We start from the raw sequence: 15,202 nt of genomic DNA, 5'->3' as shown, positions 1-15,202 counted from the left end.
AACCTACCTAAGTGAGTGCCTTTTGACACTCCGGGCGTCTCCCTGCCCCTGTGTTTCTCTTCTGCGAAAGACTGTGAACGTCTTGGGGGTCGGCTGCATTCTTTGTCCACAAATTTTCCAACACGCCAGGACAAAATGAAATCGTGGCGCCGCCTCGACGTGCTTGCTGAGCCTCCACCCCAAGTGTTCCTGCCTATTAACCCGACTTTTTTAGGCTTCCCGAGTCTTAAAAACTTTAATGCAGCATTCCTGTAGCGGTTGTTTCTAAAGAAATAGATCGCTGGATTCACCAAAGAGTTCAACTGGAGGGAAATTTCCACCCATTGGAAAACCCTAAAACTGCGTAAAAATGGGAAAAAGTGCGCTAACATGAAAACAACTACGAAGGGAACAATGCAGACAAGAACAGCTACTGTCACAAAGAGCATAGTGTGGCCAATTTTCCTCTCTATACTTGTTCCCACTTGAACACTTACTCGGCTGATCTGACCTCCCTTCAGTTTCCGCGTTTCGATGTAAACCATGCGATAAAAATACGCCATTAGAGAAATTCCCACAAGCCAGACGAAGAAAACACTGGCTTTAATGGCCAGGGCAACTTCATGCTGAGTACCAGGTGCTGTAAATATCACATGAAACGCAACTGTCAGAATAGCTGTTATCCAAGCGATCCCTGCATATCTCTTCACGCGTTTCTTTGTCACAATAACTTTGTATTTCGTCCATCTCGCTATCGCCACATGCCTCTCCCAAGCTATTAAAATCAAATGATAAAAAGATGCAGTGGAAGTTGTATACAGAATATAAATGTACGTGCACAGCATTCTGTCTGATAACGTTCCTTTAACAGTGAGCGTATCAACACTGATTGCCATTGGCATAGAAACTGCACCCACCAAAAGATCAACCACAGCCAAACTAGCAATCAGAATGTTTGAATTTGTTTGTAACTTTCTGATTTTCATGACTGCTACGATCACAAATATATTTAAACATATGGTAGGTGGACTCGCAGCGACTGTGACAGCGATTGCGAGCTGAAGGGAAATGTTTCCGTGTGAGTTCCGGAAAAACGGCGACATGTTTAGGCCAAAATTTGATAATCTGGAGGAATTATCCATGGAATTTTCTGTGGTATTCATGTTTGTTACAGGCATGCAAGCATCCAATGCATTAGGTCGACGTCTATTTCACTCAACAGGATCTGTAATATTAACTCTGATACTTGTTTGCAATCCTTGTAAATTGAATTTGATTCCTTGATTGCCTTTTGAAAAACCTTTTAAGATAGAGTGATCTCCATGATAACAGTTGCGAAAGTTCTTGAGAACATTTCTCATGAGCCAAAAATAAGAGTGAAGGCTAAAAAAAACGAGAGAGGTTTAAAATAAATGTAAAAATCGCACCAGGTACTAAGGAAAAAATCGATTATTGGAGGAATTAAATTGTAAGATACATGTATGTATAAATCGCATAACCCCTGAGGTAGACAAAGTTTAACCATTTTGTTTCTCAACTGCCTATCACGTATTGTATTCTTACCAAGAAAGACTCCACGTCGGAGAGAACTGAAGGCCGAAAATTAGCCCCTAATCGCTAACGTCACGGTTTTTCGACGAACGGTTGCAACTCCTCCGTGCTCATGAAACTATTTTTGTAAAGAAGCAAATATTTCATTCGACGGAATGCTCAGTCGACATGAAACTACACATAGCAGTTCTGTATCATGGCATCTCTTATATTTTAACCCCGTCTTTTATATCAAGCGTATTTCTTAAAATTCCAAATTGATGTCTGACGTTTTTGCAGTAGTAATACGGCTTCAAGCGTGATTACCAAACAACGACTTGCTATTTAGGAAATTAAACGCAGATAACCTAACGGAAGAGAAGCACAAAATTGCCCCAATCCAAATTCCAGTTTCACACTTTTAAGAAAAGGGCACGTCTTTGTAGGCGGGCAAACAGACCGCAGCACCGCCCTCTTCCCTTCTTCCCTTCCCCCACAAAAAGAATATTACCATTGCAATACTTTAATTTAACAGCGATGGTTATGAAGAATCATGCTACTTGTACTTGATGACACGAGGTCAGTTATCACACTAAAATGAGTAAAAGCTAAAAAAAGAGTGACTTACTTAGAAAATAGGGATAAGTTTCTCGAGAAACTGTGGTGCTGCGTCGGTGGGAGAGTATAGCAGGTAATTTAGTGTTAACAACTGAGTTTTAAACGTAAATTAGCCACCGTAAAGGGTGAAAAAGCTGACGTTTCGAGCGTTAGCCCTTCGTTAGAGCGATTGACGAAGAGCTGACGCTCGAACGTCAGCTTTTTTACCCTTTACAGTGGCTAATTTACGTTTTACTTAGAAAACATTCGAGTGAACGTGAGAGCTGAAAGTGTACGAGAAACGATGATAAAATCCACGGGATATTGAGGTAAAAGGACACCAATACTCTGAAAACAATTGAATGGGTCTAAAAGCCCCCCAAAAAAGCAATCTACTGAGTACATGAGATGAAATAGAAAAAAAAACCGAGTTTTAAAGGTAAAATTGCTTGGATGCTTGGGAAGCAATGGATAAATGGAAGAGACAAAATTACATTGAATTGTAAGCACAAATCACATGGGCCCTGGGGTATCATCATCGCGTAAATCCAGCGCCTCAGCGACACGAATGTTTTTTTTAACAATCTGACCCAAGTAGATTTTCAACGGCATGGCGTTGAAATATGATGGTTGTCTCTACCTCAAAGATCCGTGGAGTCTGAGAAAAAACTTAGGGGATGCGGGGAAATGTCTATTTCATTGAATGATAGTTCCAAGACAATTAATTTTTTATCCTGCTTTATTAACTCTCGCAGTCCTCAGCGAGAAGAACCACATGCACTTTTATATCGTCCGCTAGTCATTTTAACACAGCAATAACATAAGAACCAAACCAATTCAAACGTTTTTGGTTCATTATTAATGTTATTTATACTACAAACACCATTTCGCAGCATCCTTTCCTTTGCTATCGATCCCTTGTTATTTACATTAATGGTGAAGATCACTTAAATGCAATTGACAGACATCCGTTATCACGATAAAATCCTTATTTCCAAAGTAATTTGGGGTTATCAAGTGAGCTTTTATGTAAATTGACCACCGCAAAGTGTTTCTGGAATTGACTTTTCGATCGTTAAATTATTCCTTTGAGAGCTCTTTCGTTTTGACGAAGGTCTAGCGCTTTAGAAACCTTTCGTGGTGGCCAATTCCATTATGAACTCTGTGTATAAAACCAAACTATTTAACAAATAGATTCCAAGTTTCCGTGCGTCTGTTCAGTGATAGATTACAGATTACGTCAAAATGTGGTAAGAACAAAGTGGCACACGAGGCGCAGCCGAGTGTGTCACTGATGTTCTTACCACATTTTGACGTCCTCTGTGATCTATTACTGAACAGACACACGGCAACTTGGAATCTATTTGTTTTATATAATAAAGAATTAAAATATACGGGAAAAAAATTTTAATGATGACGTCATCTATAAGTCTGTCCTTCAATAGATCATAAGTGAGAACCAATCAGAATGCGTGCATAACTGAGCTTATTATATAAATTGTTATACCCCCACTAACGCTGCAACACAATTTCACGGTTGACATCAATGCAAAACAGATTTAAGTTTATCTTCAACACATTGCAAATGGAAAACGAAACAAAATGAACTTCTTTTGCAATAAGGGTTTAGAAAGCTATAAGATTCAAGAAAAAGAGTTGCTCGAGGCGTAGCCTCGAGCAACTTCTCTCCAAGCTTCCTTAGTGCTTCATAGCTCGATTCAATTCGGCTGAAAATTTTGGTGACATTCACAGCGAAAAACAAAGTGACGACTGCGCACCAGTTCCAACATTTCGCTGGTTGTTTGACCAGAACAGATTTCGCTGTGAGACTGATTGTTCAACTTTTGAAAGAAATCATTTTCAATTTAATTTACATTGGTGGTTTGACGCAAACAATGTTATGCAGCGTCGCTTTTTCACTCGTTAATAAGCGTAGAACGTTATCTAGCAATGAAACACCCTCTCAAATACAAACATGACTTAGTAACTAAATCTCATATCATCATGGCGTCTGGTTTAGCGTGGATTTGCGCACTGATTATCTTGAACACCAATAAAGACTTCGGCGCTGTCATCTCTTCAGAAGTGTTTATCCATGTTGTCATGTACAAAGAAGTTCGCTGAAACGCACGGCAAATCATTGCCAACAGAGTTTCTTTTTAAGTAAAGGAAAAGTTATTGAAGAATAGGAAAACCTTTAACACGACTGTCGTAATACTTTTGACACTTTTCTTTGCTCTACTCCAATATGAGTTTAAATGACTATTTTTATTTCTTCGAATGGAAAAATCCCGTCTGAAGCTGGACAAATCATTTCCTCCCTTTTTGGATTTCTGGTGGTGCTAAATTCGTCGATAAACCCACCCATTTATATAGTAAAAATCAGACAATTCCGTGTAACTTTCATTCAGGCCGGTTAACGAGAACAATTTTCGCGTAAGCCGAGGAACTTGAAAACAAGATATTTGGATCTAATCATCTAAGAGTTGCATAAACTGATACATGCTGGAAAAAATAAAGCAGATCAGCGCAAAACTACACAGCACAAGAGTGCGGTATTAAGAAGACTAATACAAGCCTAGTTATCTTTCCATGGATACAAAGGAAACACAACTTGAATTAGAACTTGATACTAAAAGGTTTGCAGGAGGTCGTTATCCACTTGAGACCTAACACATGTGGTCTCATTCATGATAAAAATTAGGTCGCTTTTCCTCGTAATTCTTTTTTTAAAAAAGTATTTTCTGAAAATACTTTTCTAAAAATACTTTAAAAAAAAAAAACTCTGGTCAAAAAATACTATTTTTTAGAAATAGCCTTTTTACCGGCTTGCGGCGTTGTTTGCTTTTTAAAACTCTGAATAAAGTGTTTCTAGTATTGCCTTAGTTTATAATCATGTTAGAAGGAGATACATTTTTTTAAATGCTAGTTTTTCCCTCGGTTGATTTAACATTTTTTGGACTTTGGCGGAATAAAATCCCTTCTTTTGAGGTTCCACTTACTTCGACGATAGAGCGATACAATTTTTTGTAACTCTGTGTGTTCTTCTCGTTTTTTGTTGACCTGTCTTGGATCATTTTTCAGCCTTTCACTCACTTGTTACCGTCCGCTTTCTCTTTATAATTCAATTGTGTACCAGTTTATGCACCACTGACCAGATTCAATCCAAATATCTTTTCTTTCACTTTCCCTGTCTAATCGATATAGTTTCTTCTGCTATCCACTGAATACACACTGTCCGAAAGTATCGGATATTTGCAGTAGTGGCGAGGGGAAGAGATTATAATCTCTTGTCGAGGGTTTATCGAATATTTTTGCACTATGAAAAATGTAAAAAGAAAGAAAGAAAATGATATGTCCAAAATCAACAGAGAGGGCAACATAAAAACGTTTAATGCTGCGCCGTTTCATAATTGTCAGAAGAGGTAATTGTGGGATTTTTTTCGGGGGGAAAATTCGTAACAACAAAGAAGGTGATTAAGTGTATGGCGTGCTGATTCTATATGGCCTCGTTTGAGAGGAGAGATTTTCCCAACTTGCCTTTCATTTAATAAGTACAGAGAAGCTGATAGCTTCTCTATTTTATAATAATCTTTTTTTAAAATAATTTTCATTCTACAATACATGCCAAACTAACATTACTCTAAATAGGGTAATTTAATGTTATCAACTGAGTTTATAGCGTGAATTGTTCTCCGCAAAGAGTTTCAAAGCTGACGTTTCGAGCGTTAGCCCTTCGTCAGAGCGAAAGTTACTTACATTACCTACAATACTAATCATGACAGTTGTTCTTAACTCCCTTTCTGTAAAGAAAAAGGCCTATTTTATGTTTTCTTAATGCTTATGAGAAACTTCACTGAGAATCCAACATAATTGACATTGATAAGTGGAAACTTGTGCTATTGAAAGCTTTTATTCTTCGAAAAAAGAGAGGTGCGCACTTTAGTGAGATGGTTATAATGAGAAGCCGGAAAACACTTTACTCAGAGATCCGACCATCAATCAATGTGCTGGGCCATTAAAAACTTTTCTCCATAATTTTCTAAACTGGTGCTGACGAATCAGTAAGCCTTCTTGGACGTCCTAGTTTTTGACGCAAATGAAACCGCATTGATGTCATGTCCAAAGTGAATTGAGAATTCTTCCAGAAACTTTTCAAAGCCAGTTTTTATTCAGTTTTTGTTTCCTTGGTATCAATGAAGAAAGTACTAGACTTCTACTAATTTTCTTAATTAAGGTCACTTTCTCCATGCTTACGTAGTTTTAAGTTCGTCATTGTGTTTTTTAGTTTTAGTTACTTTTCACTAGTCCCCGCGTGCTCTAGTTTGTCCGGTTGTGTCTCAGTTTATGCAATTCTCACATGATTAGTTCTAAATATCTTGTTTTCAAGTTCCTCGGCCTGCGCGAATGTTTTTCTCGTTAACATCTGAATGAAAGTTACACGGAATTGTCTGATTCTTACTGTATAAATGAGTGGGTTTATCGACGAATTTAGCAACACTAGAAATCCAAAAAGAGAGGAAATGACTTGTCCAGCATCAGACGGGATTTTTTCACTATAAGAAATAAAAATAGTCACCCAAATACTTATCGGAATATAACAAAGTAAAAGTGTCAAAAGTATTACGACAGTCGTGTTAAAGGCTTTCCTATCCTTCAGTAACTTTTCCTTTTCTTCTAAAGAAACTTGGTTGGCAATGATTTGCCGTGCGTTTCGACGAACTTCTTTGTAAATGACAATATGGAAATACACCACTGCAGAGATGGCAGCAACGGAAAGAAAAACCTCTAGTCCTTTAAAGAAGTCAGTATTGATGTTGAAGATAATCAGTGCACACATCCACGCTAAACCGGATGCCATGATGATACGAGCTTCAGTTACGAGGCCATTCTCGTACGCGAAGGGATGTTTAATCGATAAATAACGTTCCCCGCTTATTAAAAACATATGAAAAAGCGATGCTGTAACACATGTCTGGCCAATAATGTTGCTCACCTTGATAAAAGTGCAGGTCATGGTTTGTGTCTTGCCATCGATGTGGAATGAAATGAAAATGATTATGTTCAAAGGTTGAACAATCAGTCCTACAGCAAAATCTGTTGTGGCCAAACAAGCCAGCGAGATGTTAGATTTTGTGCGAAGAGGTCGCTTTGTTTTCACGGCAACTATTACCAGAACATTCAACATAATTGCGAGAGGAAAAGTGAAGGTATGAAAAGCGACGTTCATCGCGTACGCAGAATATACGCCAGAAGAGATATTTGCGAGATTTATGGGAAGACTGAATTCGGAACGACAAAAAAATGTTGCGTCTGGCATGTTGTTTCTTTATGGCCTCGTGTTCAGTGAAGGGAATCAGCCCTATCTCGCCTTTAAATGCGATCTGTCCTGTATGGAAAGAAAGGAAGACTTGCTATTATCATTATTATTATTTGCTGTTCTATTCAGAACAAGTGTATTGTCTGTTTGAATGCCTAGGCGGAAAGCCGACATGCCAACAAGATCCGGTTAGATGAATGGAAAAGTTTAAGATGTTGGCTTTTATTCTTCGCAACCATCTAAGACCAATGTGCGCGTTCTTTAATGAATTCAAAGAGAATACAGGGTATAAACTTGCCTGAAAAAAAAAGCTCATCTATAGAAAAGGGCTTTTAAGAGCGTAAATGAAACAGACAACTTGATGGTAATTTAATTCTAACTTTTTTCGGAAAGCCTTCATAATTAATTATGAAGTTCGTTGTTATCAATTGAGAGAACAGGATACGCAACTTAGTTATGTTGTAAGAGGTCCAGCCAGAATAGTGAATTCATTGAGAACGGAGTTCAAATTAAGGTGGAAACAGAATCATTTGAAGATCTGGTCGAACTAAAATGTAAATAAGGCCACATAAACCACAAAGACAGAGAAATTATCATACTATTTAGAAGAACAACGAAGAAATCTAGGGGTAACCTTAGCGTGATAGAGGTCATCATCTTTTTATAGTTTCAATGGACAATGAGAGCGATCTAGTAACAGTGATAATGACTAACTTATTTGTGCATATATCCAGAAGTGGGCCATTATTTACACAACTCTCTTATTGTAATGCCGTAATCTATTAAACCAAGGCACCCACGTTATACACTTGAACATCTTGTGGATGCCAGTTAATTCAAACTTCACTTGTCAAAAACACAGAAAAGCTTCTTTAAATCTATATTACCCTTAAGATTAAAGGGAAGGAGACAGGTTAAAGTAAAAACACGAATTAAAAGAGGAGAGCGCTTAACAATTTCAGGCCTCATTTGGAGGATTCTTGATTTTCTGCACTGTCCAGCGAATGGACTAACATTTCCATTATCTGTAATCGTCAGATACAATCCAACACGTATTTACCAGGTATTCAAGTTTCCTAAGTTACCTTTACAATGATCAAGTTCACTCCTTTTGAGGGCTTTCCTCGGCTGGACCGTCCAGTTTCATGTTACAACATCATCTGTTACTCTTATTTTCAAATAATTAACTGAATCCGAAGACATGTATATTTTCTTCCTGCTCACAGTAAGTGTCGTTGAAGAAAAAGGAATAAATTTAATCTCTAGTTGGAAAATATTTTATTTTAAATGAAAATTCATTGTGGGTGTTGCTAGCTACTAAAGTATCTCTAAAGCTATAATTGCAATTATTTTTCAATGTGACAAGTCTCGATGAGATAAAAGCAATGACTAAATCGATTCCTGTTTGAATGGAATCCAAAATCTAATTAACCTGCAGTTGAATTGGAAAAAGCTCAATATCTTTTTCCTACCATTATTCTAAACATCACAAAATTATCGAAAAACCAAGTCTATTCAAATTCTATGATCAATGACCAATTTAGTATGATTTTTTTTGGTGCTGTGCGCTTTTCCTTACCATCATCTCCTCTTTTATCTATAGGGCAGGAAAATTTCAGAAGAATTATTCGAATAACCCGATATCCGACGGGAATCAATTGCACACTTTTAATTGGACACATTGTAGTCAAAGTCTTTTACTGTTCAATTCTTTTTGATCAAAAACCTGAAACGCAATAGAGGAAATAAGCTTCAGTAGCACAATTCAATTTTCCCTACTTGTAACCTGTGATCTTTTTTCTTTCAAATGGTAAAGTTTTATCTGTTTGAGGGCGTGCGGACATGATATCAGTCGCTCCATTACCGGATGATGTTATTTCGTTAGTACTCACTCTTTACGGTTCCTTTCTAGACATTTGAAGTGTTTTCTTGTTACTCTAACTTTCATTCTAATCGAATTTTCCAACGGGGAGAAGGGGATGTAGTTAAAAGCCAGAAAACCAGTAGAAAGCGAACAACATCAGGCCGCCATTGCTGAAGACGACCTTGGCGCAGATGAGTATGTCACCCTGTGACACACTCGGCTGCGCCTCATGTGCCACTTTTTTGTTCTTACCACATTTTGACGTAATCTGTGATCTATCACTGAACAGACGCACGGAAACTTGGAATCTATTTGTTTTATATAATAAAGAATTAAAATATACGAGAAAAAAGTTTTAATGATGACGTCATCTATAAGTCTGTCCTCCAATAGATCATAAGTGAGAACCAATCAGAATGCGTGCATAACTGAGCTTATTATATAAATTGTTATACCCCCACTAACGCTGCAACACAATTTCACGGTTGACATCAATGCAAAACAGATTTAAGTTTATCTTCAACACATTGCAAATGGAAAACGAAACAAAATGAACTTCTTTTGCAATAAGGGTTTAGAAAGCTATAAGATTCAAGAAAAAAGAGTTGCTCGAGGCGTAGCCTCGAGCATCTTCTCTCCAAGCTTCCTTAGTGCTTCATAGCTCGATTCAATTCGGCTGAAAATTTTGGTGACATTCACAGCGAAAAACAAAGCGACGACTGCGCACCAGTTCCAACATTTCGCTGGTTGTTTGACCAGAACAGATTTCGCTGTGAGACTGATTGTTCAACCTTTGAAAGAAATCATTTTCAATTTAATTTACATTGGTGGTTTGACGCAAACAATGTTATGCAGCGTCGCTTTTTCACTCGTTAATAAGCGTAGAACGTTATCTAGCAATGAAACACCCTCTCAAATACAAACATGACTTACTAACTAAATCTCATATCATCATGGCGTCTGGTTTAGCGTGGATTTGCACACTGATTATCTTGAACACCAATAAAGACTTCGTTGCCGTCATCTCTTCAGAAGTGTTTATCCATGTTGTCATGTACAAAAAAGTTCGCTGAAACGCACGGCAAATCATTGCCAACCAAGTTTCTTTGGAAGTAAAGGAAAAGTTATTGAAGAATAGGAAAACCTTTAACACCACTGTCGTAATACTTTTGACACTTTTTCTTTGCTCTACTCCAATATGAGTTTAAATGACTATTTTTATTTCTTCGAATGGAAAAATCCCGTCTGAAGCTGGACAAATCGTTTCCTCTCTTTTTGGATTTCTGGTGGTGCTAAATTCGTCGATAAACCCACTCATTTATACAGTAAGAATCAGACAATTCCGTGTAACTTTCATTCAGGCCGGTTAACGAGAACAATTTTCGAGCAAGCCGAGGAACTTGAAAACAAGATATTTGGATCTAATCATCTAAGAGTTGCATAAACTGATACATGCTGGAAAAAATAAAGCAGATCAGCGCAAAACTACACAGCACAAGAGTGCGGTATTAAGAAGACTAATACAAGCCTAGTTATCTTTCCATGGATACAAAGGAAACACAACTTGAATTAAAACTTGATACTAAAAAGATTTGCAGGAGGTCGTTATCCACTTGAAACCTAACACATGTGGTTTCATTCATGATAAAAATTAGGTCGCTTTTCCTCGTAATTCTTTTTTTAGAAAAGTATTTTCTGAAAATACTTTTCTGAAAATACTTTTCTAAAAATACTTTTCAAAAAAAACTCTGGTCAAAAAATACTATTTTTTAGAAATAGCCTTTTTACCGGCTTGCGGCGTTGTTTGCTTTTTAAAACTCTGAATAAAGTGTTTCTAGTATTGCCTTAGTTTATAATCATGTTAGAAGGAGATACATTTTTTTAAATGCTAGTTTTTCCCTCGATTGATTTAACATTTTTTGGACTTTGGCGGAATAAAATACCTTCTTTTGAGGTTCCACTTACTTCGACGATAGAGCGATACAATTTTTTGTAACTCTGTGTGTTCTTCTCGTTTTTTGTTGACCTGTCTTGGATCATTTTTCAGCCTTTCACTCACTTGTTACCGTCCGCTTTCTCTTTTTAATTCAATTGTGTACCAGTTTATGCACCACTGACCAGATTCAATCCAAATATCTTTTCTTTCACTTTCCCTGTCTAGTCGATATAGTTTCTTCTGCTATCCACTGAATACACACTGTCCGAAAGTATCTTATATTTGCAGTAGTAGCGAGGGGAAGAGATTATAATCTCTTGTCGAGGGTTTATCGAATATTTTTGCACTATGAAAAATGTAAAAAGAAAGAAAGAAAATGATATGTCCAAAATCAACAGAGAGGGCAACATAAAAACGTTTAATGCTGCGCCGTTTCATAATTGTCAGAGGAGGTAATTGTGGGATTTTTTTCGGGGGGAAAATTCGTAACAACAAAGAAGGTGATTAAGTGTATGGCGTGCTGATTCTATATGGCCTCGTTTGAGAGGAGAGATTTTCCCAACTTGCCTTTCATTTAATAAGTACAGAGAAGCTGATAGCTTCTCTATTTTATAATAATCTTTTTTTAAAATAATTTTCATTCTACAATACATGCCAAACTAACATTACTCTAAATAGGGTAATTTAATGTTATCAACTGAGTTTATAGCGTGAATTGTTCTCCGCAAAGAGTTTCAAAGCTGACGTTTCGAGCGTTAGCCCTTCGTCAGAGCGAAAGTTACTTACATTACCTACAATACTAATCATGACAGTTGTTCTTAACTCCCTTTCTGTAAAGAAAAAGGCCTATTTTATGTTTTCTTAATGCTTATGAGAAACAACTGAGAATCCAACATAATTGACATTGCTAAGTGGAAACTTGTGCTATTGAAAGCTTTTATTCTTCGAAAAAAGAGAGGTGCGCACTTTAGTGAGATGGTTATAATGAGAAGCCGGAAAACACCTTACTCAGAGATCCGACCATCAATCAATGTGCTGGGCCATTAAAAACTTTTCTCCATAATTTTCTAAACTGGTGCTGACGAATCAGTAAGCCTTCTTGGACGTCCTAGTTTTTGACGCAAATGAAACCGCATTGATGTCATGTCCAAAGTGAATTGAGAATTCTTCCAGAAACTTTTCAAAGCCAGTTTTTATTCAGTTTTTGTTTCCTTGGTATCAATGAAGAAAGTACTAGACTTCTACTAATTTTCTTAATTAAGGTCACTTTCTCCATGCTTACGTAGTTTTAAGTTCGTCATTGTGTTTTTTAGTTTTAGTTACTTTTCACTAGCCCCCGCGTGCTCTAGTTTGTCCGGTTGTGTCTCAGTTTATGCAATTCTCACATGATTAGTTCTAAATATCTTGTTTTCAAGTTCCTCGGCCTGCGCGAATGTTTTTCTCGTTAACATCTGAATGAAAGTTACACGGAATTGTCTGATTCTTACTGTATAAATGAGTGGGTTTATCGACGAATTTAGTAACACTAGAAATCCAAAAAGAGAGGAAATGACTTGTCCAGCATCAGACGGGATTTTTTCACTATAAGAAATAAAAATAGTCACCCAAATACTTATCGGAATATAACAAAGTAAAAGTGTCAAAAGTATTACGACAGTCGTGTTAAAGGCTTTCCTATCCTTCAGTAACTTTTCCTTTTCTTCTAAAGAAACTTGGTTGGCAATGATTTGCCGTGCGTTTCGACGAACTTCTTTGTAAATGACACTATGGAAATACACCACTGCAGAGATGGCAGCAACGGAAAGAAAAACCTCTAGTCCTTTAAAGAAGTCAGTATTGATGTTGAAGATAATCAGTGCACACATCCACGCTAAACCGGATGCCATGATGATACGAGCTTCAGTTACGAGGCCATTCTGGTACGCGAAGGGATGTTTAATCGATAAATAACGTTCCCCGCTTATTAAAAACATATGAAAAAGCGATGCTGTAACACATGTCTGGCCAATAATGTTGCTCACCTTGATAAAAGTGCAGGTCATGGTTTGTGTCTTGCCATCGATGTGGATTAAAATGAAAATGATTATGTTCAAAGGTTGAACAATCAGTCCTACAGCAAAATCTGTTGTGGCCAAACAAGCCAGCGAGATGTTAGATTTTGTGCGAAGAGGTCGCTTTGTTTTCACGGCAACTATTACCAGAATATTCAACATAATTGCGAGAGGAAAAGTGAAGGTATGAAAAGCGGCGTTCATCGCGTACACAGAATATACGCCAGAAGAGATATTTGCGAGATTTATGGGAAGACTGAATTCGGAACGACAAAAAAGTGATGTTGCGTCTGGCATGTTGTTTCTTTATGGCCTCGTGTTCAGTGAAGGGAATCAGCCCTTATCTCTCCTTTAAATGCGATCTGTCCTGTATGGAAAGAAAGGAAGACTTGCTATTATCATTATTATTATTTGCTGTTCTATTCAGAACAAGTGTATTGTCTGTTTGAATGCCTAGGCGGAAAGCCGACATGCCAACAAGATCCGGGTAGATGAATGGAAAAGTTTAAGATGTTGGCTTTTATTCTTCGCAACCATCTAAGACCAATGTGCGCGTTCTTTAATGAATTCAAAGAGAATACTGGGTATAAACTTGCCTGAAAAAAAAAGCTCATTTATAGAAAAGGGCTTTTAAGAGCGTAAATGAAACAGACAACTTGATGGTAATTTAATTTTAACTTTTTTCGGAAAGCCTTCATAATTAATTATGAAGTTCGTTGTTATCAATTGAGAGAATAGGATATGCAACTCAGTTATGTTGTAAGTGGTCCGGCCGGAATAGTGAATTCATTGGGAACGGAGTTCAAATGAAGGTGGAAACAGAATCATTTGAAGATCTGGTCGAACTAAAATGTAAATAAGGCCACATAAACCACAAAGACAGAGAAATTATCATACTATTTAGAAGAACAACGAAGAAATCTAGGGGTAACCTTAGCGTGATAGAGGTCATCATCTTTTTATAGTTTCAATGGACAATGAGAGCGATCTAGTAACAGTGATAATGACTAACTTATTTGTGCATATATCCAGAAGTGGGCCATTATTTACACAACTCTCTTATTGTAATGCCGTAATCTATTAAACCAAGGCACCTACGTTATACACTTGAACATCTTGTGGATGCCAGTTAATTTAAACTTCACTTGTCAAAAACACAGAAAAGCTTCTTTAAATCTATATTACCCTTAAGATTAAAGGGAAGGAGACAGGTTAAAGTAATAACATGAATTAAAAGAGGAGAGCGCTCAACAATTTCAGGCCTCATTTGGAGGATTCTTGATTTTCTGCACTGTCCAACGAATGGACTAACATTTCCATTATCTGTAATCGTCAGATACAATCCAACACGTATTTACCAGGTATTCAACTTTCCTAAGTTACCTTTACAATGATCAAGTTCACTCCTTTTGAGGGCTTTCCTCGGCTGGACCGTCCAGTTTCATATTACAACATCATCTGTTACTCATATTTTCAAATAATTAACTGAATCCGAAGACATGTATATTTTCTTCCTGCTCACAGTAAGTGTCGTTGAAGAAAAAGGAATGAATTTAATCTCTAGTTGGAAAATATTTCATTTTAAATGAAAATTCATTGTGGGTGTTGCTAGCTACTAAAGTATCTCTAAAGCTATAATTGCAATTATCTTTCAATGTGACAAGTCTCGCTGAGATAAAAGCAATGACTAAATCGATTCCTGTTTGAATGGAATCCAAAATCTAATTAACCTGCAGTTGAATAGGAAAAAGTACAATATCTTTTTCCTACCATTATTCTAAACATCACAAAATTATTGCAAAACCAAGTCGATTCAAATTCTATGATCAATGACCAATTTGGTTTGATTTTTTTGGTGCTGTTCGCTTTTCCTTACCATCATCTCCTCTTTTATCTATAGGGCAGGAAAATTTTAGAAGAATTAT

The 15,202-nt window shown here is 37.0% G+C and overlaps 3 protein-coding genes across 3 annotated transcripts; all 3 read right to left on the bottom strand.

The window, feature by feature from the left end:
- Nucleotides 1–131: 131 nt before the first annotated feature.
- Nucleotides 132–1,082, bottom strand: LOC113674988 (5-hydroxytryptamine receptor 1B). Its single transcript, XM_089210863.1, has 2 exons — nucleotides 477–1,082; nucleotides 132–264 (listed from the first exon to the last, which is right to left on the bottom strand). The coding sequence occupies exons 1-2, from the start codon at nucleotides 1,080–1,082 to the stop codon at nucleotides 211–213; spliced, it is 660 nt and encodes a 219-aa protein (XP_089066989.1). The 3' UTR covers nucleotides 132–210.
- Nucleotides 1,083–5,632: 4,550 nt separating this feature from the next.
- Nucleotides 5,633–7,813, bottom strand: LOC149044427 (histamine H2 receptor-like). Its single transcript, XM_089209263.1, has one exon. The coding sequence runs from the start codon at nucleotides 7,424–7,426 to the stop codon at nucleotides 6,452–6,454; it is 975 nt and encodes a 324-aa protein (XP_089065389.1). The 5' UTR covers nucleotides 7,427–7,813; the 3' UTR covers nucleotides 5,633–6,451.
- A 3,966-nt stretch (nucleotides 7,814–11,779) lies between these two features.
- Nucleotides 11,780–14,779, bottom strand: LOC149044426 (adenosine receptor A1-like). The gene is made up of 2 exons (XM_089209261.1): nucleotides 14,661–14,779; nucleotides 11,780–13,644 (listed from the first exon to the last, which is right to left on the bottom strand). The coding sequence occupies exon 2, from the start codon at nucleotides 13,572–13,574 to the stop codon at nucleotides 12,597–12,599; it is 978 nt and encodes a 325-aa protein (XP_089065387.1). The 5' UTR covers nucleotides 13,575–13,644; nucleotides 14,661–14,779; the 3' UTR covers nucleotides 11,780–12,596.
- Nucleotides 14,780–15,202: the final 423 nt, after the last annotated feature.

Source organism: Pocillopora damicornis, chromosome 6, assembly GCF_964200805.1.
Source record: "Pocillopora damicornis chromosome 6, jaPocDami1.2, whole genome shotgun sequence".
Lineage (NCBI taxonomy): Eukaryota > Metazoa > Cnidaria > Anthozoa > Scleractinia > Pocilloporidae > Pocillopora > Pocillopora damicornis.
This window is presented reverse-complemented; position numbering and strand designations above follow the sequence as displayed.

What these genes read in the sequence shown, in the direction of transcription:
- LOC149044427 (XM_089209263.1), bottom strand. Translation starts at nt 7,426, where the DNA reads ATGCCAGACGCAACATTTTTTTGTCGTTCCGAATTCAGTCTTCCCATA.
- LOC149044426 (XM_089209261.1), bottom strand. Translation starts at nt 13,574, where the DNA reads ATGCCAGACGCAACATCACTTTTTTGTCGTTCCGAATTCAGTCTTCCC.
- LOC113674988 (XM_089210863.1), bottom strand. Translation starts at nt 1,082, where the DNA reads ATGTCGCCGTTTTTCCGGAACTCACACGGAAACATTTCCCTTCAGCTC. An exon ending in AGGGAGGTCAGATCAGCCGA is followed by an intron (nt 265 to 476) that starts GTAAGTGTTCAA and finishes CTATTTCTTTAG; the next exon opens with AAACAACCGCTACAGGAATG.